Source organism: Alternaria arborescens, assembly GCF_004154835.1.
Source record: "Alternaria arborescens strain FERA 675 chromosome Unknown contig_30, whole genome shotgun sequence".
Classification (NCBI taxonomy): Eukaryota; Fungi; Ascomycota; class Dothideomycetes; order Pleosporales; family Pleosporaceae; genus Alternaria; species Alternaria arborescens.
Window position 1 is genome coordinate 1 of NW_021167885.1, and position 21,618 is coordinate 21,618.

Below are 21,618 nucleotides of genomic sequence, written 5' to 3' on the forward strand. Positions count from 1 at the left end.
ACATATCCTTCTCCACTGCAGCAAGCACAGGCATCTCCGGGACCGTATCTTCGCCAACCTGTCCGGACGAGACAACATCCGGACCATCCTAGGCACGCCACAGCTAGCCACCAAAGCCATCGAGTATATGGAGCAGACGCAGATCCTTGGGCAAAATGGGGATCGTAGACGCGCAGACGACAGCCGAGCGCTGGGGGGAGACTGAAGGTATTGCAGACGCAGAACACGAGGCAACCGTGCCTCTACGAGCCTAGAAGTACAGTGTTCAGTTAGTAGAGTCATTATCTAGATGAGGTTGGCAGCCACGTGTAGATAGTGATGAGAGGGAAACGGCAGGCCTCTGGTTTGGTTTGGTTTGGTTTCATTCCTACACGGTTGCAGCCGCGTACTGCGCAGCTATGCCCGGAGTGGCAGGGGTGGCAGACAGCGGACGCGGTGCGGACGTTGATCCGCGCCGCCTCACTTCATCCCTCGCGAGACCAGCTGCCCCCAAGAACCTGCCGTTTTCCCTCAACCACTATCTACATATGCTTGTCCGGCCCATCTAGATACTGGTTCTACTGACTGTATGCTGCGTTTCTAGGCTCGTGGAGGCGTTTTGCCTCGTCTGTCGCGTCCACTGTACCTACAGTCTCCCCCCAACGCTTGGCGTCGTCTACGTGTCTCTGATCCCCACATGCCCAAGGATCTGCGTCTGCTCCATATACTCGATGGCTTTGGTGGCTAGCTGCGGCGTGCTCAGGATTGTCCTGAGGCTGTTCCGTCCGGATAGGTTGGCGAAGGCAGGCCTCTGGGGACAGATGGTTCTTTGGAATGAAGTGGGGCGGCGCGGATCAACATCCGCACCGCGTCGGCTGTCTGCCAAGCCTGTCAGCCGGGCATAGCTGCTTTTCGCGGCTGCAACCGTGTAGGATCTAATCAATCAATCAATCAATCAATCAATCAATCACAGTTCTCCTGGTTCGCACTACGGGCCTCCCGGCATGCTCACTCCTACGCTGAAGTGAGATCACGAGCTAAAGGACCTAGTCTTCCTTCTTCGTGCTTTCTTTACAACCCTCTGAGTAGTTAGTTACTCTACACAATTGTTAATGGACAGGGGGGTGTCGTTAAACAGCTAATTAACGACGTTGACGTAAAGTCTGTCTCTGCGAGATGGGACACCCTGCGTGCCGGGACCAGCCAATCAGCTCACTTGAATCACAGACTTCTGTCCAATATCTGGAAGTTGATTGGCCAGTCCCAGCACGCAGGGTGTCCCATCTCGCAGGGACCGACGTTAACGATCAACTGCCTAGCTAATACCACAGTAATCTGTATCGGAGGTGAGTTAACTTAAGCAATAGTGGCTGGAGAATAATTAGGTGCCCTTTACATTTCGACAGGATTGAGAAGGAGCATCTCCGGACGTCCGTAGTGTAAATCTGTCTCGCGACACAGTGTGTCTCTGCACTTGGGGACGCACCTTATATGAATACATAATCTCATTGCGCCCCCTATATGTTGCGACCAATAGAGAATATCTGTGACGAGCTGAGCTATTCATGAACGACACTAATCTTCATCTCAGATACTACATAGCTAATCAGAAGAATCCTGTCTTGACGCGGGGCCTTTTTGCGTCATGAACGCGTTCAGAAGTCTCAATGACACTGGGACGTTTCACAGGAGTGGCAGGTAGTGGTTTTTCCGATACTACATGATCAAGGGTACCAAAAGGCCTGACGAGACTTTGGTCCTCAATCAGTTTCTCTAGTCTTGTCGGAAAGCCACTTATAAGAGTAGTTGTACTAGTGATTCCTCCTAGGGAAAACGCAATCACTTCGTCCATACTTTCCACTCGAAAATTTATTCGTCTTTTGAAGGGTGGAGGTCCTTTCGGTATGAACTGGACGCACTGAATAGGACTACCTTGGACAAGAAACCATGACGAGGTCTCGAGTAGCTGATCGTATAAATATCTGAGACCTCCGACTGGGAGATCGAGACGACAATGGATGTATCCCAGGCAAAGATAACCATTTCCGTCGGGGATGGGCAAAGCATCCAATTCGAAGTAGAACATGGAAGCTAGCATTGAATCCACCACTGGAGTTAGAGTCGCCTTGTCCTCCTCGAGTTGTCGTATGACTGCGGCTTTGAGACTGGGTATCTGCTTTGCGTCATCTAAGCTAGGCTCGGGGCCGGTGAATTTTACGTTCAGCCGGTGGTACCGAGGACGCGTTTTCGGATCCAAAGAATTGCGAAAGCGTATCCATGCGTCTTCACCGTTCAAGTTTCGCATGAAGCTTTTGAATAGGCGAGTGTAGAATCGTGGGATGACAAGTCCTAGGCTCGCCGGCTCCGCCGCAAACCCCGTCCCAAGTGAGAGAGCAAAGTCCGGATTGTCTTTATGCGGCCAAAGGAAACGGCTTTCCCATTGAGCTATGCTGGCTGGGTTGTTATGTTGCAAACCCCCATCTTGGTAGGTGCCCAGGCTGCTTACAGCTTGTGGTTTGAAGAACCAAGGCGCGGCCGATGTACAACATGCCCTAGATTTGTTAGGTCCTGGTATGTAATGAGGAGAGGTCCAGCTCACGCATCGCTCACAGTAATATCGTTCTTTGCCTTCTCGGCGCGAACGACATCGTACCCTACTGCTGATAAATAACCACTTGCTAGGAGGAGACCATATACTTACCAACACTTTTAGGTCGTTTTCCCCCATTGTAGTTGGTGAACAGCCATGGAAGTGAATCATCAACTGCGGTAGTGGTGACGGCGACCTTGGTGTCATTCCGTAGCGGGTTGAACATCTGCAAATTAGAGTTGAACGTTTTCCTAAATGCTTCTTGCACAGCATCCAGACTGTACTGACCGTCCTCAACATATGCAACGATGAGCTGAAGAGCCCTTGATATTAACGCTTTTCGCCTGCCAAATGTTTTTGCAGCTACTTGCTCGTATCGCTGTATGGACTCCGTTGCGTCCCATTGTAACAAGAACATGCCTATAGCAACAAGACCGCCTGCGATAGTCAGTTACATCGACAAAGTACCCTTGGAATTCTTACCAGCTGAGGTACCGCATACGAAATCAAAGTGATCTTTGATGGCGCAGCCTAGCGGCGCAAGTGTGCGGTCGAGCTGCTGGAGAAACACAAGGGGAATGACGCCCCGAACGCCGCCTCCATCTATGCTCAGCATACGTATGCCCGCTGTTGGAGGCACAAAACGGAACTTGTGACTCATGAAGTTGACTCCACACAAGATGCAATCTATGATTTCAAAGGTATTCCTTTCGGAGCGGCAACGAATTCCAAAGATCCGAATGCATGGATCGCATAAGGCATGACCACATGTGAGGACCTTCTCAGGCATGCGCAAGAAGCATGAAAAGCACGTTCGGTGACTCTTGAGGCTTGCCATGTGGGTATGGTTAGTCCTAAGAGTTTCAGGGTGAATGTCGCTCGCAGACGATGTGTTGCTGATGTAGATCTCGAAGACATTCTTGAACTCTTGAAGCACCGCCGATATGAACTTGTGCTGAATATCCTCAAACATTGTATACGTAGCGATGGCTGCTTTGCATGGCGTAGCGTATAGCGCGTCGAAAAGGTAATCAGGCGCGAAGTCTATGCTCTATTAACTAACGTAAAACTAAGCAAGTCTGATCTTACTATGGGCGCCCGGTGGGTAGCTGGCGAGCAGCAGGGCTGAAGCTACAAGCGGTGCAGCGAAGTGCCACAGCCAGGCCTGGGAAGGCAACTGTAAGAAAAAGTCCGAGAGACAGGCTTCTAGAAGACTTGTCGTGAAACCTTTTGATCGCGAAGCGTTGGCGAGTTGAAATGGCTCGTCAATTTTAGTGCTGATATGACCCAAGGCTCGCTTTGTGAGAGCTTGAACATGAGTGTGATTGAATTGTGTAAGTTTGCCAGCGCGTTCTTTCATCGACTTTTCAGACATTGCTAGTAAGCGCCTCTTTAAAGCCCGTGCACGTGCTGCAGTCGACTTATACGACTGCAATCCAAGCACCTCGATCTCGCCAATGTTCAGATGATCAAGCTGGTTCTCATGGACACAGTCGTTTGTGTGCGAAGCCTGCTGGAGATGCGCGATAGCCTTGCTGGTCGCAATGCTTTCGTCGAATGTATCTGATGTCGTCTCTACAACCAACAAGATGCGGGGCACTGTCGGCAGATCTCGTGCCGTCGCAGCGTCCGCAAAGTCAGCTAGCCAGTTTGCGACAGCCTTTGGGCCTCCTAGATCACTGACAAAACAGCAGATCACACTGGAAAAGGGAGAGAAAACCCGCGCGCATAGTGTCGCACTCACGTTTCGGATCTCTGGTAGGGACCAAGACGTTGCAGGTGTCGCGCTTCTAGCAGCAGACGGATTAGGAGGTTGTGATTGAGAATTCTGCATGCCACAGTCAATTATGACACACGGCGGGGATCCGTTTTGCCGAGGTAGCGACCAAAGGTATACTTCTTTGTGCACAGGCACTGCGAGATCACGTCCCAGGAGTCTATCGAGAAGGATCGCCTTAGATCTCCGTCCTACGAAGGTCACAAAGGATGGGCGGTAGTTTCTCTCGACATTGTCAGCTTGAGATTCGGACAGTGCCGGTCTGAGTTCAGGCTCATAGTGTGTCACGATATTTCCACTACGGGATGTTTCGAAGGTTATCCAGGGAAAAGAAGTCATATCGTGCGATGTTGAGAAACTGTCTGATCTGGCGTAGATTTTATGCTGTCGGGCAGGCTGTTGCCAATTAACCGTTTTTTAGGGACCGGGGTCGTGTCTCCTGCGAACGCGCAAACCGAGGCGGGTGACTGTCATGCCCACTACGAATTCGCGACGCTGCTTTCTGGTGCATGTGCAGATACAGAGTCTTCTTAAGTTTGATGGAGTCCAGTAACATTAGATCATGCGTCAGGATGGAATTGCCTGATGAAGACTTTGCTGCAAAAAAATTATTATGCTACCGAGGAATTGCCCGCTTGCCGCTGCAAGCATTGAACTACGATCACAAGATCGTGCGGGAAAAGCATCGGGAAATCTCTCATGAGAATGTCAAACGCCTGGAAAATAGATACGAACAAGTCGGTTGCGAACGACTGCAAGAGGAGAATGTGATCAATGCGATCGTTAAAGATAGTGACCTGGTAGCGGCGTTATCCACTCAAGGCATGTCCTTGGATGACATGCGCAATCTCCAATGGCCACAAGATGCACCTGCATTGGAGATGGAGCATGTTCAGTGTCTTTCTGGTATGCACCGTATTGAGGCAGCACGACGATATTTGAACGAGAATGATAAGTGGTGGATTGTAAGGTTATTTTCCTATGGTCAGTCACGCGCCACTCAATCTTCGCTGGTGATACCTAGGTAACCCCAAGGCAGAAACCCCCGAACCGGTACTAGTTCGTATCATAGAGTCATACTCCAGCGAGAAAAGGCCTTCAGATGGGGAGATCTTCCGTAAGATAAGGCTATACCATCGGGAAAACGATCAAGAGGCCGAAAAACGGTGGTGGTCACACCTGGAAAAGTCTAAACCCAAGGATCTGCGACAACTTCTCAAACGCCGTTCACTTGCTGCTGGCTTTGATGCATTGATTGATATGCCAGGCCTGTGGTCTAGTTTGCAATTGGGGGCGCTTCATAGACTCTTAGGGCTGAAGTGCGATGAAGTATGCACTGTTCCAGGCATGGTCAAGAATTTCGCTGACAGAGACAGGAAATGACGTTATATCTAAATCATATAGCAAGATCTTGGAACACGATTCTGCGCTGCGGTAACACAATGTTGCCTCCATCCACCATCGATGCCGTCACTGTTCAGAATCTTGAACTTCTAGCTCCTAGACATTCGGATATCGATAGGAACTTAGTAATTAATCTCATGGAACGCGGGGACATATTCTCCTCTCAACAAGATCGCAGCATACGCAAAGCTCTATTGGAAAATGTCTGTACCTTTCCCGGCGTCATTCCTTCATTAAGAACCTTTTTCGAAACGCTGAAGTACCTGGAGCCTCTTTGCGAAGCGCTCAGACAATTACTGGGCGAACAGATGAAAAGTACCATACGCTCCAGTCTCACCGGTCTCTTCTTCGGTCCGAACAAGAACATGGTTCAATTAAACGAGACTGAGGATGTCGAGATTCGGATTGCGCTCAGCCAACAAGACGCAATGATGGTTGCATATACGGAGCTGTGGGCATTCTGCAGCCGTCACTTTGATGGTTTAACAGCGTCTACACCCAGAAAGGAAACTGGAGAGTCAAAGCCTCTTGTGAAGGGACCTAATCCCGTGGTCTGGCAACATCTGGCGAGGTTCGCCTTGTCTCGAGGCTTTCGGATATCCCATGCGCAACAGATCACGACAAAGCAGAAATACCACCATGCACAGCTTGCTATAGATTATCTTCGGAAGGCGAAGCCAATGTGCTCTAACTTCTCAGATGACCACATTCAGCGCGTTGTGACAGCGGTCGAATCAGAGGAAAGTTATGACATACCCGAATCTACCAGAGGAAGCACGCGTCTTAATCTCGACCGGAGAAATGGTCGTCCTTTCGAGCACGACTTTGCGGAAGAGAAACGAATCATGTTCTTTCCGCAGCTCTACAGCGGTCCACCATGCGAGAACGCAGATTTGAGACTAATGCGCCGTGATTTGTTTTCCTGCATGTTTATCTCTATGAGCCTTCAGGTAGTGAATCCCAACTACGGCAAAGGTTTTCGCTGACGTATTACTAGCAAGCTGACTTTGGATCAACCACAAATGCTCAAGTGTTTGATGAGGATCCTATGGACCTTGAACCCCCAGTAAGCTTACCAGAACTAGATAAGTATGCTGAATTGCAATCGCGTTACGCGAAACTCGAACGTGAGTATCATGACATCTCCGCTCAGTACGATACACGAGTAGAACGTCTACGGAACGAGAATGAAGATCTCAAAGGCCAATTACAGCGATGTTCGTCAGAATATCGGCGAGTCAAGGATGAACTGGACCGCTTCAACCAAGGAACATGGGTAGCAATGCACGAATTAGAAACGGAGCGCGCTGAGAGCAGTAACCTTCGCTTGAAGTGCGCTCAGCTTAGACGAGAACTCGAGGCTTCAAAGAACTCTGCAACACAGATTATTCCACGTATAGTCGAGTTACCAGAGCCTCTTGCAATAGAGTCTACGACGATGCCAGTGCTCGAAGATAGTGACGAAGAAGTATTGGATGTTCCACCACTATCCGATTGGAAAGAGAGAACCGGCAAAGGTTATGAGATTTTCGTCGTGGATCATACTTCCGAACAAGTCTTGAAGGGGTATAGCTTCGATATCAGCTCAAGCCGTGGGGAAGCTGTATCCCGAATAAGTGATGCATTGCACCAAGCTGCATCAATTGCCGAGGGTAAAGAGTACCACGTAGCAACAGTTCTGGGGAAACGTATCGTCAACACAGATCCTGAATTTCTTTTTGGAACAATCGAGACTTGTCAGACGTTAGCTATTGGGACTGAGAAGGGCATAGAGAACTGGAATTCCACTTTGAACAAGGCTGCGCCATCTTCACTGTCGTACCCATCGACTATTACCATCCAGCAGGCTACTAGTCAAGCTCTAGAGAAGACATCCACGATGGCCAGGAAACGGATGCCAGCCTTCAACAACGAGACAACGACGACTGACGGCTACGCGAGAAAAATAGCTAAGACAAAAAAATCGCAACAGCGTCTTATTGCCGCTCCGCCATCAACATCGGAGCAAGAACAAAGCTAAACCCTAGCCATGGCGTCATGACGTACCGTGACAGTGGTTGCCCAATCCAAGATCACTGCATTACTCTTGTGAGTTATTTCAATAGAGCGTCGTTTTGCATACAGCTGCATATAGTGAAGTCAAGTGTCTGGCGATACAATACCATAGCGCGCGGAGGGGGGTTTTGGTCACGTAGAAGTCGCTATATTGCACCAAAATATTGTTGTAATTATGTTAACAAAGTGTCTGTGCAGTGCTAATAAGCTAACGCAGTGTCTGTGCGCTGTTTGACTTTGATATAGCGACATCTACGTGACCAAAACCCTCCTTCCGGGCCGTACGGTACAGTTACAGTGTTGTTCATGCGTCTTATCACCAGCAGGTCCATCATATCAGTAGAGAGGTGTTGTAATATTTGATTAACATACATTGTTGAATCTCGTGCTCTCATCCTCCACACGCAGGGTGTGCGCTTCGGCCGTACTTACAAAGTAGATTTGGCTGTGCGATGGGCATGTATGTCATGAATGGAGCTTTCTGGCGCACTTTCCACACAGCACTACTGTTCTACCCCTAAGTTCATCTTCGACGGAAGTATTATGTTTCTGGGCAACGGGCTAGATGTGGATGTTCGACATGGTATAGGTCGAGGCGGGGTCGTGGGGAGTGACCACACTTCACCCAGCGGCTGACCCGTCATCGTGTCCCGCGTATCCATCGATCCCACATGCCCTGCTGTAACTCCATCTCTACTATCGGCAGTATAATCGTGTATGTAAGGTGGAGGTGAGGAGGAAGTCGCGTTGCTGACGATCTGTACGTGGCCGCGGGAGAGACCATCTACGAGACTTTGATAGTGGGCTGGCCTTTTGATGAATGGATGCTGTCTCTTGACCTGATACAGTTAGTGTGGTTTTTCGAACCCTAATTGTGGACATACATAGTCTTCGACAAACGGTGGCCAGTTTTGTCCTCTTTCTTCGGTGGTAAAGACAAGAGGTGTGATCCCAGGTTTTTCCACAACAATGGAGATACGGATTCTGTCATCGATCTGGTGGAGCTCTGCTGCCTTTTTGAAGATGCCTGTACACCGAGTATTGAATGATCTTGAGAGATTCTGGGGCGGTGCGCGTGGCATCTTGCTTTAGTGGTCGACAGATTTTGGATTCGGATTACTGGAGGTTCTGGACAAGCGATATGTGGAGGTTTCTGAGTGCTGATTACTGTCTTGACCATCGCGTAGATAAGGTGTTGGGGCGTGAATCACCTGACTACAGCGCGTTTACGGGGCACAGTTTTGGTTATTCGCAGAGAGGCGCAGACAGCAGATTGAAACGCGCTAGTGGCACAACCAGCGGCTATACTTGTCATCATCGAGATAACAACGTACCAAGGGTTAGCGGCTAATGTGTGGCTTATACCCACCAAACCGTTGTGGTGAAGCCGGAAAAGGGCACGTAGAACGGAACGCCTGCTGTCGAGAACGTCGCTATACCAGGTGCTGTTCCCAGGCTCGGTAAACCCGGTGTCTCTATCCAGTATCCGTAATCTTGTCTTTCGCATTCTTACATCACATAAAGCTATCAGCCTTGAGACAGAAGGCATTACTCTACCAGGCCAAGAAAGGTACCCAAACAACAATGCAAGTCATTATCGTGTACCTGATCGCGTACGGCTCGGCGGTAGGACTTCTACTTGGTTGGAGGCTATCGCAGTATCTCACCACGCAAGCCCGGAAGCGCGTCTTCTCGACTTTCACAAAATGGGCGGTGTATAGTGTCGTTACTCGTAGGCTTGATGGTAGCTCCGACGTTACAATCGTTGCTGGATTCGTCATTTTGTTACTCGTCGTTGCAAACATTGTCGGATCCACTGTATTCATCCAAACTCGGACCGAGCTATCGCTGCGTTTAGCAAAGCTGAGCGTTACTAACTTAGCCATACTGTACCTTGGTGGGAGGTCTAACATCCTGCTGGATAAGGTTTTTCGGCTGTTCCATACTGAACAGCAATTGATGCATCGGTGGATCGGACGTATCACCGTAATTGAAGGACTGATTCATGGTGTATTCGAGATCTCGCAGTTACGATCGGCTATAAAACCCATCGATCTCTCGGTCCGTTTTTCTTCTAAGCTGGTTTTCGGAGTTTGAGCTAACACTACACGCAGCTCTTCATTGTGTCGAGCACTATCGCAGCTACCTCTATAGTATTTGTTCGGCGCAGGATGCACGAGCTCTTCGCTAAAACACATTCGACTCTTGCAGTCGGGATTATAGTCCTGCTCTTGCTTCATGTACGCGTTCTTAACACTTATATGCTTGTGTGCATCTCTACCGCAGCCTCGATATTCGTGTTGCAAAAGACGACTTGGCTTTTGCATTTCATCTATCGCAATTTCGGGTCTGGTCCAACCACTCGAGCGACTATAACGCCCGGAGAGATCTCAACGATCGAACTCAATACGAAGCGTCCTTGGGGCGTAGTACCTGGGCAGTTCATCTACCTCTCTTTACCTCGGCTTCGCAGGTTTGGGCTCGGATTTTGGGAGTCTCATCCATTCATGATAGCTTGGGTTCCTGAACAAGAGAAAGGTCAGGCGTCAACAATAATACTACTGGTCCAAGGTCATCGAGGATTTACGGGCAGACTTAAGAATGCTAACACAGAGATTTCTGCTCTGATTGATGGCCCTTACGGTGGGTTGGATGCTGAATCTTTCACCAAACACGACAAGATTTTACTTATGTCTGATGGCATCGGCATAGCAGCTCATTTGTATGCAGCTCAGTACTTACTTCGTTCTCACGACCAGAAGACTGCACGTGTTCGACGGCTAACATTAGTATGGGTCGTTGGCTCCCAAGGTATATTCTCATGCTGAACGAGTTACACATCTCAGCTAAGCAGAATTCAGATCAGATGCGTGTGATAGAAGAATACCTATTCTCTCTACATGACATGGACCGAGAGAGAAAGATTCTCACTATTTTTTGCTATCTTCCCGATCGGTCTGCGAGCCCATCCACCCGCAAAGCGGTTACAGATGGACCTCAAGGGCCTAGAATCATGTCACTAGTAGACAAGCTTGATATGCCTTGGTTCCTGGAGAAGGAGTGGGGTGCTGAAGCAGGTAACATGCTTGTATCAGGTAAGAACTAGGAGATCTGGCAACCTTTGGAGCTAACTTTTGTAGTCTGTGGAAGTCCCATGTTTGAGCAGCGCGCAAGGAAGGTCATCAGATCGAGTTCACATGAGATCGATTTCAGAGGTAGCGTCTTCCAGCCTAGCAATTCTTAGCCAGGATTTTGGAAGTGTTGAAGGGAGAAAGATCTTCACATGTCAATACATACCTTAGATAAGTCTAATAATAGACCATTCGTGAATGCTCGGCGCTAAGCTGGCATATAAAGGTTGGCCGTGGTCGTGAACTCCACCGTCGACAGCACATCAATCTTTGACAACTGACTCTGGATAACATGGAGAAGTCTGACCAAGTACGTACTTTTCTGCCATCTCTGATGATGTGTGCTGATGTGACTGCAAGCTCGGCTGGTGCGAGAGCTGCAACGCACTCGCAGCTTGTTTGCGCACCCTCTCGACCCAAATCACACAACAACGAAAGGCTGCAGCCACTATGGAGGACAAGCATACGCGAAGCATCGTCACTTTCCAGATATATCGCGCGATCATGCGGCGTGAGAGGAAAAAAACAATGCTAGCTCATACGAAACTTGAACGCAGAGCGGCTCAACTAGAGGCGAATGCAGCCAACCTCAGCAACACTATCGATACCCTATTGGCTGATATTCAAGGCAAGGATAAGACGATTGCACAGCTTTCAGACACAGTGAGGAAGAAGGAAAAGATGATGCATGCTATGCAGTGTGCTTCTGCGCTTATTCAATTGTATAATAGCTGAACCAATCTGAACAACCCCTCATGAGAACCGAATACGTCTTTCTTGATGAACAGGTGCTTTCTAGAACCTCACGCACACATGTGGATCTTGGCATTGGATGAGGCTCGTGATGTTTACGCCATATCCCCCATGTCCTGCGCTGTGCCGTCTTACGGTGCCTGCATGCCGCGTACCGAAACGCTGATCAGAGCTGCATTTCCTGCCGGCACTTTTACGGGCATGGCGCCCCGCTCGTCTAAAATCTACACAACACCGCAGGTTACCCGAAGCAGGATCGCGCATACGATCCCGTAAGGCATACTAATTCAAGGCGCTTATCCCTCTGCCCCGTAAGGTATGCTCGGTCTTGTTGTTGGTAGTCCTGAAGCAGGATTAGGCCCTGCGCACATAAATACCGTACGGCATACTGATTTCGCGCTCAAGGCGCTTATCGGGTTCTTTGTCCCGCAAGGTATGCTAGGTCTTGTTGTTGGTAGTCCTGAAGCAAGATTAGGCCCTGCGCACATACATCCCGTACGGCATACTGATTTCTCGCTCAAGGCCCTTGTCGGGTTCTTTATCCCGTAAGGTATGCTGAATTTGGTGCTGATTAGCCGCCCAGGCTGTTTGTCCCGGCTTGTTGGATCCGCCTTGCGCACATGTGTCCCGCACGGTTTGCACGCCCATAAGGTTTTCAATCCCGCAGGGGACGGTACAGAACAGTATTAGTCAACTGTGCCGCATTCTCAACACGCCCGGCTTTTTGTCCCGCAGGGGACGCCGTGTGTAATCTGCAAACTTTGCAGGGTACGCTTACGCACCCGTAAGGTTTCCAATCCCGCGGGGGATGGTGCGGAAACAGTATTAGTTAACTGTGCCGCAACACGCCCATCAGGCTTTCTGTCCCGTAGGGGACGCCACATACAACCCGCTAGTTGTTAGTTAGCTATGCCGCTTCAGCAGGCTCTCTGTCAGGGGGAGCCGTTTGTGGTGTCACATATTAGCAACTTCGGCACGCCTATCAGGCCTTCTGTCTCGCAGGGTATCCAGCATGGGGCGGAAGAGCTCGTCGTCTATAGGTCAACAGTGGAGGTAGGAAAATGGTGATGGTCTTCCAAAATCCTTAATGCATGGGGTAACGTGGGCTTAGAGTGGTGGCACGGCATGTCGGGTGGCAGGCTTTGGAAGAGAATCAGATTTACACAGTGAAACATTCGCAAGCTCTTGAGCGCCCTTTAGGGGACGCTCGCATACTTAGGTACATTTGTACAATCCATCAGATCCGCTCTACATACCGTAAAATCCATGAGGAGAGTACCCCGAGCGGTAGACATAGCTCATAGGCTATTTCTCCGTATGACATGACATGTTGATGGTTTGCCCAAAAGAATAGCGTCCTTTCGATGTCCCTCAACGTGTACAGCTGGTTGAGTTCAAGGCTATTATGATGCACCTCTTGATGGACTTTGCTCCAGTAGCTCCTACTCTTTGATCTGATGATTGTGAGCGTATGTCTTGGATCCTTCTCTTCGATCGTCAGGAGACCCTGAAGGCCTGTCTTAACTTCTTCTGAGACAGTGGTGCGTAGCGTGATACTCTCTGTAGTCTTCGCTGAAACGATGCTATCCTTCAAGACTTGCCTAAACAAAGCCTCTCGGCGTTTGCGGAGAAATCGACGATGCGGGGCGGGTGGTGGTGGACCCAATCGTAGCAGTTCGGACTGCATCGTAGCGACGCTAGCCGTCCTTCTGGTAGCGGTGGGCGTGGATACAAGAGAGCTTGGTGTCGCGGAGGAACTTGGCAGCAGTTCATTTGATACATCACCAGTTGGCAAGGGAGCATGCCTTACTTGTGACATAGAGGATGTCACAGCCGACTGTTCTTCCGTTGCTGTGGTTGCGACATGGAATGGAGAGTTTGGGGCCATGCTGGCCCTCGGCGTATCACCATCAGTCGATTCGTCATCTTCTACCAGGTCTACAACAATCGATGCCTTTGTGGTTGGCTCAGATGCGCTGTGCGACATATTGCAAGTGAACGGTGCTGCTCGATCCGTCAGTGTACATCTTTTAGTCGTTGGGATTCTTACTATAGGGACGGGGTGTCTTGTGCCTGGAAGAACGGCGCCGGTTCATTATGACAAAGTAGATGGATAACGCTTGAATAATAGTCCAAGCTGAGAGCGATTGTGGTTTTATTTCAGGATAGATATGACTGGGTCTTGATGCGCAATGTGGCTGGCAGTGTGAATTTAGTGCGGGTGGTTTGCAGGCGGTTTGCACGATGCAGATCTGCGTTTAGCTGAGGTGGCGCGGTAATGTTGGGAAACAAGGGTACGTAGGTACCCATGACCACGCCCAACTAAGCGCCTACGTTGTACAAGATTAGCGCGGTGAGATTAGAAACAAGACCACATGATTCAAGCAACAATAGTCGAATACAAGCTAACGGGAGCAAAAGAAGTGATATTGCTTTCTATCATTTGCCAGAGCACCAACAAGCAGGGATAACGGTTGGTGCTAACGGCGATAGATTCGGCCGTCCACCTGCTCCAGAAGCGCCCTGACAGCCAGATACTGACCGGGGACCTCCACGCGAACAAGGCACCCATCTTCCCTCCACGTGCTGTAGACTCGTCCGTCCTCTCGTACCTTCAAGTCGCGGATGACAAGATCCTCTAGTAGACAGCCACGGCGGCAGTAGGGTGGCTTGCGATTGTATAGAAGTGGTTCGCATGTAGCGCATCGGTCGGCATGACTCTCGAGCAAGTTCATGCGGAGGAATTCGAGTCTTGTAGGCTTTCTCGATATGGATTTGACAACAGGCTCTGCCCAGCGAACATGCGGATAATAGTATGTCGGCATTGTTTGATCCTTGTGTATTCGACAATGGCTTTGCCAAACGTATATATATTCTTTATAGATTACTATAAAAGCTTGACCACGCCCAACAAGTTACATAAAGCAGAGATTAGCTTTCAGTACCCGACTACTGCGTCTGGTTTTGGTCTGCCACCCCCATGTCGTCTCCAATTTCAGGTTTCGGTTCTCCAGAGCATGGCAGTTCTGAAGGATCATTACTAGCGTTGAGGAACGCGACCACTTGCTCCACCCAGCCTCCGATGGCGTCTACGTCCTTTCGTAGGCTTTCGGCTGCTTTAGAAGCCTGTGCCACCTCACTGCTCTACTGTTAGCCAGGCTTGTGGTGCAGCGATGGAAACTTACTTGTCGAGGTTCTGTATTCTTGTCTGGTAATCATTCTTGAGTTGCCAGACGGCCATGATGACTTTGTCAAGATCACCGCGAATCGCATCAAAGCCATGAACCATGTCTCCTACAGCATTACTGCTAGGTGTGTGCTCGTGAGGTTGCATTTGTGCGACTTGTACTCGAGATGTGGGTTGCTCTGGATAGTAAATCGGCTGTGGGAGATAGACTTCAGGGAGAAACAGAGGTTGAGCGGCGAAGATGTCCAGGTTTGTGCCAAGAGCCGTGGGATCGTGTCCGGCGTTTGGCTGCGGAAAGAAAGGACTGGTAGTTGGGTCGAAACTGAACAGACTGTCCCAATCCTCGCTTTGAGAAGTTGTCTGGGGAGATTTTGACGATGACATTATGAGGTTCAGATGTGCAACTCAGGAATAGGCTTGGTAGATTTGTTTGAATTTGGACTACTCTGATACCTGCGTTACTTTGTCCTACATATAGACCTCAGACTGAAGGCTTAGCAGTGTCGTTCAGCGCTTACATTTTCCAACAGTGACAAGCGATAACGATCTATGATTACACGCGGCCTTGAAACATACTAATCTAGCTCTACGCCACTCTTCTACTTAGCCGCTGCTGCACGCCACAGGGCGAAGCACTCGAGCGGCACCAACTCCAGAAACGGAATCAGGATACCATAACCTGGTTCGCGCTCGACATACCGATGCTGCCATAGTCAGCGTTGTGCAAATGCGTAGCGCTTGATACTTACGGGATTCTGGAGCTTAGCAATGGCTGGAACATGGAAATTGAACAAGTTGTCGAGAAAGTCTACCAATAACTTACAGCCACTCCACTGTTCTCCGTTGTCAAGCCCAAAGGTCTTGTTAGATCCTCGTAAACGTCGTACCTCTTCTAGATCTCGCAGCTTCTTCTTTGGTGCCCCATTCATACATTCGAGCACTACTAGGCCAAGGCACTCGAGATCATGGTTCGCGGTATGCTCGGTCGTAGCGAATGAAAAATTGTCGAAATCGGCTAATACAGGCTTTCCGCTGCTACAGAATCGTATAGTACTGATGGAAATAGCGTTGTGTATCATTCCAATTTTTGCTATGTGCTGTATTGCGTAGAAGATCTAGACCATTAGCTACCCAGACACATACATTATCACAGTGCCAACTTACTGTACTTGCTATCACTCGGATGTGTAGGTCTTCAAGGCATGTGTGAACATTGAGAACCTCTTCGAGGGTATATCTAGAGTACTCCAATTGGAAAAATATCGCGTTCTCAGTTTCGAAGGATTGCTCAATAGTAGAGATGTGTGGGTGATCAGATAATTTCTTCAGCACCTCAAGCTGTCGACGACCAGTGTCTTTGGCCATTTCTCTTACCATCACCAGCTGTCGTTGATGGACGCATATCGACCGCACGTGCTTCCCCTGTATTAAGTCGCCCTGTCGGATCAAGGTTTCCCAGGGATTCTCGGGTAGTTCTCGATAGGTCAGAGAGCGCTGCCTGTCGTCCTCTATTGCTCGTTGTAGCAGTGCTACTTTCGTTGGTACTGTAAGTCGTTGCGATGGTCCTGGTTTTATAGGCACCTGGGGTCTTGGGTGGCGTTTGAACGCTTCTTCAATAGCCTTTGATACCATGTCGCATCATTCAATTCACTAGAATCAGAACATCGGTTTTATTGTATAGTTTTGCCAGAACAAGTAACGGACCATTGTCGATACCGGAAGCTGTATAAGGGCTCGAAGAAAACGTTACCGAATACAGGCGACAGAACCGGGGGTCGGGTGGCAGCATTCACCCAAGCGCAGATGCTGGGCACCGATAACTACCTTCCTACCTAGATACGTGTGTCCATAAAAGGGTCAGATGAAGACTGTGTTCACACTATCTTCCATCATTCTCACCGTTTCACTTGTTCCTCAATCCATCGAATCAGTGATCATGGACGAAGTCGAAGCTACGTGGCCCACTTTGCATCCATTGCGTCATCAACATCATGATGCGACCAATCGGCTTGCAGAACACCATCGTATGCCAACTTGGCCATCACCACTGCAAACACCAGAAAATCACGCCTCTCCTCAACTTCAACCAGACCTCTATCTGCAGCTATCGCAAATCCTGGAATGGGAGATCTGGAATCATAATCAAACACGTGGTGGGTTGTGTTTAGAGCTAGCTCGTCGCACAGAACTCGAAGCCCAGGTATGCAGGCTCAATCAGGAGCTCGCGCAATGGCAAGAGAGCAATCGCATAGCGTACGGCGCACTCGATGAACACAGGGCCGAGAATTCAAATCTCAAACTTGATGTCGAAGCTTTGACGGACGAGCTTCGCCACCTCCGGGAACAGGTATTAGTATGCGGTCTACGTCAAGCGCTAGCTTACATGTCGACAGGTCCAGCCGATGCCCAGAGATTCGCCGCCACCTTCGAACCATGGGGAGGATAAAAAAGCTGCCGATAAGGTACCACAGGATAGTCAACTGCCTAAAATAGAGAAGGACGATGCGGATTCGTGGCGCCTTGGGTTCATTCGAGACATCGAAGAATACCGAAGTAGTTTTGAGTAACTGGGGTGTTGAGTTGATTCAAATTGTTGTGCCTTAAATACTGTTTTGATAACATCAAAAATGAAAAGCGAATAATCAAACACCTATTCGACGCGCCTTCGTTTGGGATTGGTGTCTGGGGTCCAGTCTATGTCATCTCCATCGTCTTCTTCTGTGGCAAAATGTTCTGGCTGTATCCCTCTTGATACCGATTCGAATTGTTTTAATCTCGCATTGAACGCCCCAAGCTGCTTTTTGTGTCGTTCGTCCTTGATCTGCATCAATGCCACCGTGTAAGTGAGGCGCCAAGACTTTTCTAACGCGAGCACTTCGGAGGCGCAGACCCTGCCTGATGAGAATCTTTTTGCAACGCTGCATATTTTCTTGTCAAACCCGCTCATTAGAGATCCTGTGTACTTTTTCGTGTTATCGCGCAAGGAAATCCAATCAGTTTGCGTTTTTAGCCAAAGACTGTCGCAATTTGCCAGCTTGGTGTCGACAAGGCTCTTCCATTCAACGAAGCCTGGATACGAGCTCGGTACTCGTACACGTTTTGATGAGCGTTTCTGGTTATGTTCGAGCGTTGGCTGTTCGCCCTTTTCTAAGGGAATCTGTCCTCCATCCAAATAGGCGAACTCCATCAGATCTTGAGTTTCATCCGGGTCTTGCTGGGCGATCTCCTCATGGTCGTCGTTCGATGAGTCTTCGATTACGATTGCATCATCGGGGTCTTCTTGGAGTGAGGACCGATCTCTGGGTAAGGGCCTGTTCTTCTTCATGCGGTGACCAATCGAAGGTTCCGATAAACGGCTACGCACTTTTTTTGACCTTGATATCTTCTTCGAGAGCCTTGGAGATGTTCCTGGTGCAATCGTTGTGTTTTCTGGGCAGACTTTGTTAGAAGGTTTTGAGGTCTTGGCTTCGGCGGCCATTTGCTTGAGTTCTCCGAAGTCGATAGTCCTTTTGCTTGTTTTGCTTCTGTAGATATGGCTAGAATTACTAGGTTTGCTCGAAGATTCTTTCGAGGAGTCGCTCGAGGAGTCACTCGAGGAGGAGCCGCCTGGAGTATCGTACGGATCAGCGAGGATAACGCTCACGGGCTCATCTCCGGAACTGCTATCAGGGTCGCTAGAGTTGCTGGAATTGCTCTTCATCGCTGGCTCGCTATGGATCGGGCTTTCTTCTCGTACGGCATGGTCCATAGAGTTGTCGATGTCCACGAAAAGTGGCGTGGGCTTGACGACTACATTATCCGTAGATATGGGTGGCGCTGGTGAGACTCCCACCGGGTCGAGCTTGACGCCCAGCGGTGTTATTGGCACACCAGTAACAATATCTTTACGCTCTGCCAGGGATGTGGTAGAAGTATCAGGCTGTGAAACTTCATAACACACCGAGATGCTTGAAATCTCTAACAATGGCGTTGGCTTGTACTCATAACAAACAGAAGTACTTGAAATTGCTAGCAACGGCGCTGGCTTATACTGAATAGAGTGTATGCTCGGCATAGCCAGCGAGGGACATGATTGAGCTCGAGATGGTGGAGACACAATCGTATCTTTCTGGTCTGCTGACCGAGTACCATCCGCAGAACTCGAGCGTCGAGCCGTCATGTCTGATCCTACTCTGGTCGAGATGCCTGTCATCGACAGTGGCGTGTACATTTCGTATAACGAGTTTTCCAGAATCCCGAGACATGTGTGATCTGACGAGAGATCATTTGAAATCCCATTGAATGAGTAGTTCGTAGCCTTCTTGGAGATTAGTAGTGATAGGGCAGGTCAGATCATCGGTTCGTGTACCTCTGTATAGACCAAGTCAGAGCACTCTTTGGATTGCCATATACTATCAGTGAAACCACGGAGTTCTTCTGAAGTCATGTTTCCCAGGAAGTCGAGTGTGTCCATGGTAAGCGTATATTCCCGAGGTGATGATGAATCGCAGTCTGTACGGACAGTCACTTCTTATACTATGGCATCGTGGGGAAGGTTGTTGCTAAGCCCACAGCGAGTATCTAAAATTAACATCAGCGGCTATTGCATGAATATCGGGAGCATCCCGAGGGTTCGCACGCCGCAGCAGCGGCGATCTTGTGACGATGCTGAACTAGTGAGGATACTCCAGGCATGAAGGACCCTATGTAGGCGAATCTGTTGGCTCTCGTAGTCCCAAGTAGAGTTACTGCAAGGCGGATATGCTGTGGTGCATGAAGTCTTTGCCGCTTGGCCGCTGATCTGTTAGTAGCATGACCAGGAGCACCATTGTTTCCATGTCACAAGCTTCATGCCGCTGAATTTATTGGCTGTTGTTGACTAAACAGAGCAGACACAAGGCAGACACGAAGTGATGCATGAATTTTCTGCCGCCCTGGGACCAGACTGTGACTGGTATGTTTGAAGTCCTTGTTCTCCAAGATCTTTGGCGTTAAGATACCGAGACATATTGGCTCCTACGACACTGAACATGGCGCTATCAAGGCAGACATGGCGCACCGCATAAGATTCTTGCCACTATGGCGCTCTTTAGTATGTTATGCATCCCGAAATAGCTGTTTCTCTATCTCTGAGATCCATGCCACATAGACCCATTGGCTCTCATTGCACTGAGCAGATTGTTGACAAGGCAGAATTCTCTCGCTGCATGAGACCATCTGTCTCAGAAGAAATGTGTATGGGTGGCATGTTGAGTGGTGTGTAGGATGAGGTGGGAGTTAGTCTGAAATATCCCGTCCAATGATTGGAAAGTTGAGTCCATGCTGGAGCTCTATATAAGAGGTGATACCGTCCTTGATAAATGCAGCAAAGATGACTCTCACTCCGGACAAACACAATCTCGCGCAAAGTAGCCCAGAGTAAGTTTTAGTGGTGGGTACTATGACCAATATCCTGACATGCAAACAGCCTCTACTTCCAAGTCAGTATCAATCCTGATGATCAGATGGCTTCCAAAAAGCGACACAGCGGCTTGAAGGTAAGCATCGTTCGATTAAGAGATAGCAACCATTGCTGACGAGATGTAGCTCCAATACCGCGTCAAGAAGAAGGCGACACCGTGCATGTCACTCCGAATGCTTGAAATGGAACGTCATCTTCAAGGCATGCTTCACCAATCCATCCTGCACAAACAATCACCCACCGAGGCGAATGCGCTTGAGGTACATCGAAGTGTGCTTACCGCAACCTGCATGCTCTCTGCCATAAGCACGAACGTCAGCGAGTATCAGGACGAGAACAGTCATCTGAAGCTTCGTCAACAACAGATGGAGAGATTGCTGAAAAGTAAAGACCAAAAAAACAAGGGTCTGTTGGCAGCCCTACAAGGTGCCATTCTGGACGTTGGAGTTGGCCACTGCAACCAATGTGGCATGGAGTTCGAAAAAGGCTCACCCTGGATATTGGAGAAATGTGGAGCTGTAAGTGAACTTTAGTCATGGGCGACCAAAATGCTAAGTATTTCTAGCCGTGGTGCTTCAACTGCGCTATAAAGTCCCATACCGTATGCCGTCATCACAAGAGGCTTGGTAAGCAAAAGTTCCAACGACTCTATAGCACGATGTGCGGTGTCTGTGACCTTACCGATCCAGAAAAGTTGATCCAAACCTCCTGCGGTACGTCTGCTATCGATATACACCTCTTGACCTCATACTAAGACTCTCTTAGGACACCCTATCTGTCGAGACTGTGTAACCCTTGAGAAGGGCGATGGTACGGCCAAAATTCCTTGCCATATTTGTGGCTGCCGCTACGAGTATCAAAAGTTGTTAGCGTTACCGTCACTTCAGCATACTCAAAGCGGGGAGCGCACTACGGTACACGGAGAGTTGGTTGCTTGCAATGAAGAGAATGAAGAAAGCGATGAAGAGAATCAAGCAATTGAAGAGATAGGAAAGAAGCCATTCTAGCCCAGCTGCACAACAAGCTCTTGGAAGTGCATTGGAGACCCAACTGGATGGATCTAGAGGATGCAGTGGCTGAGGGTTACATTCCCCTTGTGAGGTCCTTTCTGTGGCAAACCAGGCACCCCTTCATCACAGCAACCTTTTTACGATTGTTTTCGAGAACTATGGTATACGGTCTTTTATTAAGTTGTCTTCTAGTCTTTCATTTTCATTGCTATCGCAGTCTATTTGGGTAACATAATACCAGCCTCGAGTCTCTCGACAGCTTCCTGACGAATTTTATTTGATGCTTTCACAT

The 21,618-nt window shown here is 49.1% G+C and overlaps 9 protein-coding genes across 9 annotated transcripts; 4 read left to right on the forward strand and 5 right to left on the reverse strand.

Moving 5' to 3' along the window:
• Positions 1-155: 155 nt before the first annotated feature.
• AA0111_g9811 (hypothetical protein) lies at positions 156-254 on the forward strand (the record flags this gene model as incomplete). Its single annotated transcript, XM_028656412.1, has 1 exon — positions 156-254. The coding sequence occupies one exon, from the start codon at positions 156-158 to the stop codon at positions 252-254; it is 99 nt and encodes a 32-aa protein (XP_028502518.1).
• Positions 255-1,585: 1,331 nt separating this feature from the next.
• On the reverse strand, positions 1,586-4,685 carry AA0111_g9812 (hypothetical protein; the record flags this gene model as incomplete). The annotated part of the gene is made up of 5 exons (XM_028656413.1): positions 1,586-2,531; positions 2,579-2,633; positions 2,681-3,007; positions 3,053-3,613; positions 3,659-4,685. 5 exons carry the CDS (start codon positions 4,683-4,685, stop codon positions 1,586-1,588), a joined length of 2,916 nt encoding a protein of 971 aa, XP_028502516.1.
• A 1,103-nt stretch (positions 4,686-5,788) lies between these two features.
• Positions 5,789-7,770, forward strand: AA0111_g9813 (hypothetical protein; the record flags this gene model as incomplete). Its single annotated transcript, XM_028656414.1, has 2 exons — positions 5,789-6,700; positions 6,748-7,770. 2 exons carry the CDS (start codon positions 5,789-5,791, stop codon positions 7,768-7,770), a joined length of 1,935 nt encoding a protein of 644 aa, XP_028502517.1.
• Positions 7,771-10,818: 3,048 nt separating this feature from the next.
• On the forward strand, positions 10,819-11,049 carry AA0111_g9814 (hypothetical protein; the record flags this gene model as incomplete). The annotated part of the gene is made up of 2 exons (XM_028656415.1): positions 10,819-10,900; positions 10,946-11,049. The coding sequence occupies 2 exons, from the start codon at positions 10,819-10,821 to the stop codon at positions 11,047-11,049; spliced, it is 186 nt and encodes a 61-aa protein (XP_028502521.1).
• Positions 11,050-12,926: 1,877 nt separating this feature from the next.
• On the reverse strand, positions 12,927-13,785 carry AA0111_g9815 (hypothetical protein; the record flags this gene model as incomplete). Its single annotated transcript, XM_028656416.1, has 2 exons — positions 12,927-13,693; positions 13,740-13,785. 2 exons carry the CDS (start codon positions 13,783-13,785, stop codon positions 12,927-12,929), a joined length of 813 nt encoding a protein of 270 aa, XP_028502522.1.
• Positions 13,786-14,638: 853 nt separating this feature from the next.
• AA0111_g9816 (hypothetical protein) lies at positions 14,639-15,260 on the reverse strand (the record flags this gene model as incomplete). The annotated part of the gene is made up of 2 exons (XM_028656417.1): positions 14,639-14,828; positions 14,875-15,260. 2 exons carry the CDS (start codon positions 15,258-15,260, stop codon positions 14,639-14,641), a joined length of 576 nt encoding a protein of 191 aa, XP_028502519.1.
• A 215-nt stretch (positions 15,261-15,475) lies between these two features.
• On the reverse strand, positions 15,476-16,241 carry AA0111_g9817 (hypothetical protein; the record flags this gene model as incomplete). The annotated part of the gene is made up of 3 exons (XM_028656418.1): positions 15,476-15,580; positions 15,626-15,991; positions 16,041-16,241. 3 exons carry the CDS (start codon positions 16,239-16,241, stop codon positions 15,476-15,478), a joined length of 672 nt encoding a protein of 223 aa, XP_028502520.1.
• Positions 16,242-17,526: 1,285 nt separating this feature from the next.
• On the reverse strand, positions 17,527-19,035 carry AA0111_g9818 (hypothetical protein; the record flags this gene model as incomplete). The annotated part of the gene is made up of 1 exon (XM_028656419.1): positions 17,527-19,035. The coding sequence occupies one exon, from the start codon at positions 19,033-19,035 to the stop codon at positions 17,527-17,529; it is 1,509 nt and encodes a 502-aa protein (XP_028502514.1).
• Positions 19,036-20,226: 1,191 nt separating this feature from the next.
• AA0111_g9819 (hypothetical protein) lies at positions 20,227-21,323 on the forward strand (the record flags this gene model as incomplete). Its single annotated transcript, XM_028656420.1, has 5 exons — positions 20,227-20,273; positions 20,323-20,392; positions 20,442-20,834; positions 20,882-21,029; positions 21,082-21,323. The coding sequence occupies 5 exons, from the start codon at positions 20,227-20,229 to the stop codon at positions 21,321-21,323; spliced, it is 900 nt and encodes a 299-aa protein (XP_028502515.1).
• Between the last annotated feature and the right edge of the window lie 295 nt (positions 21,324-21,618).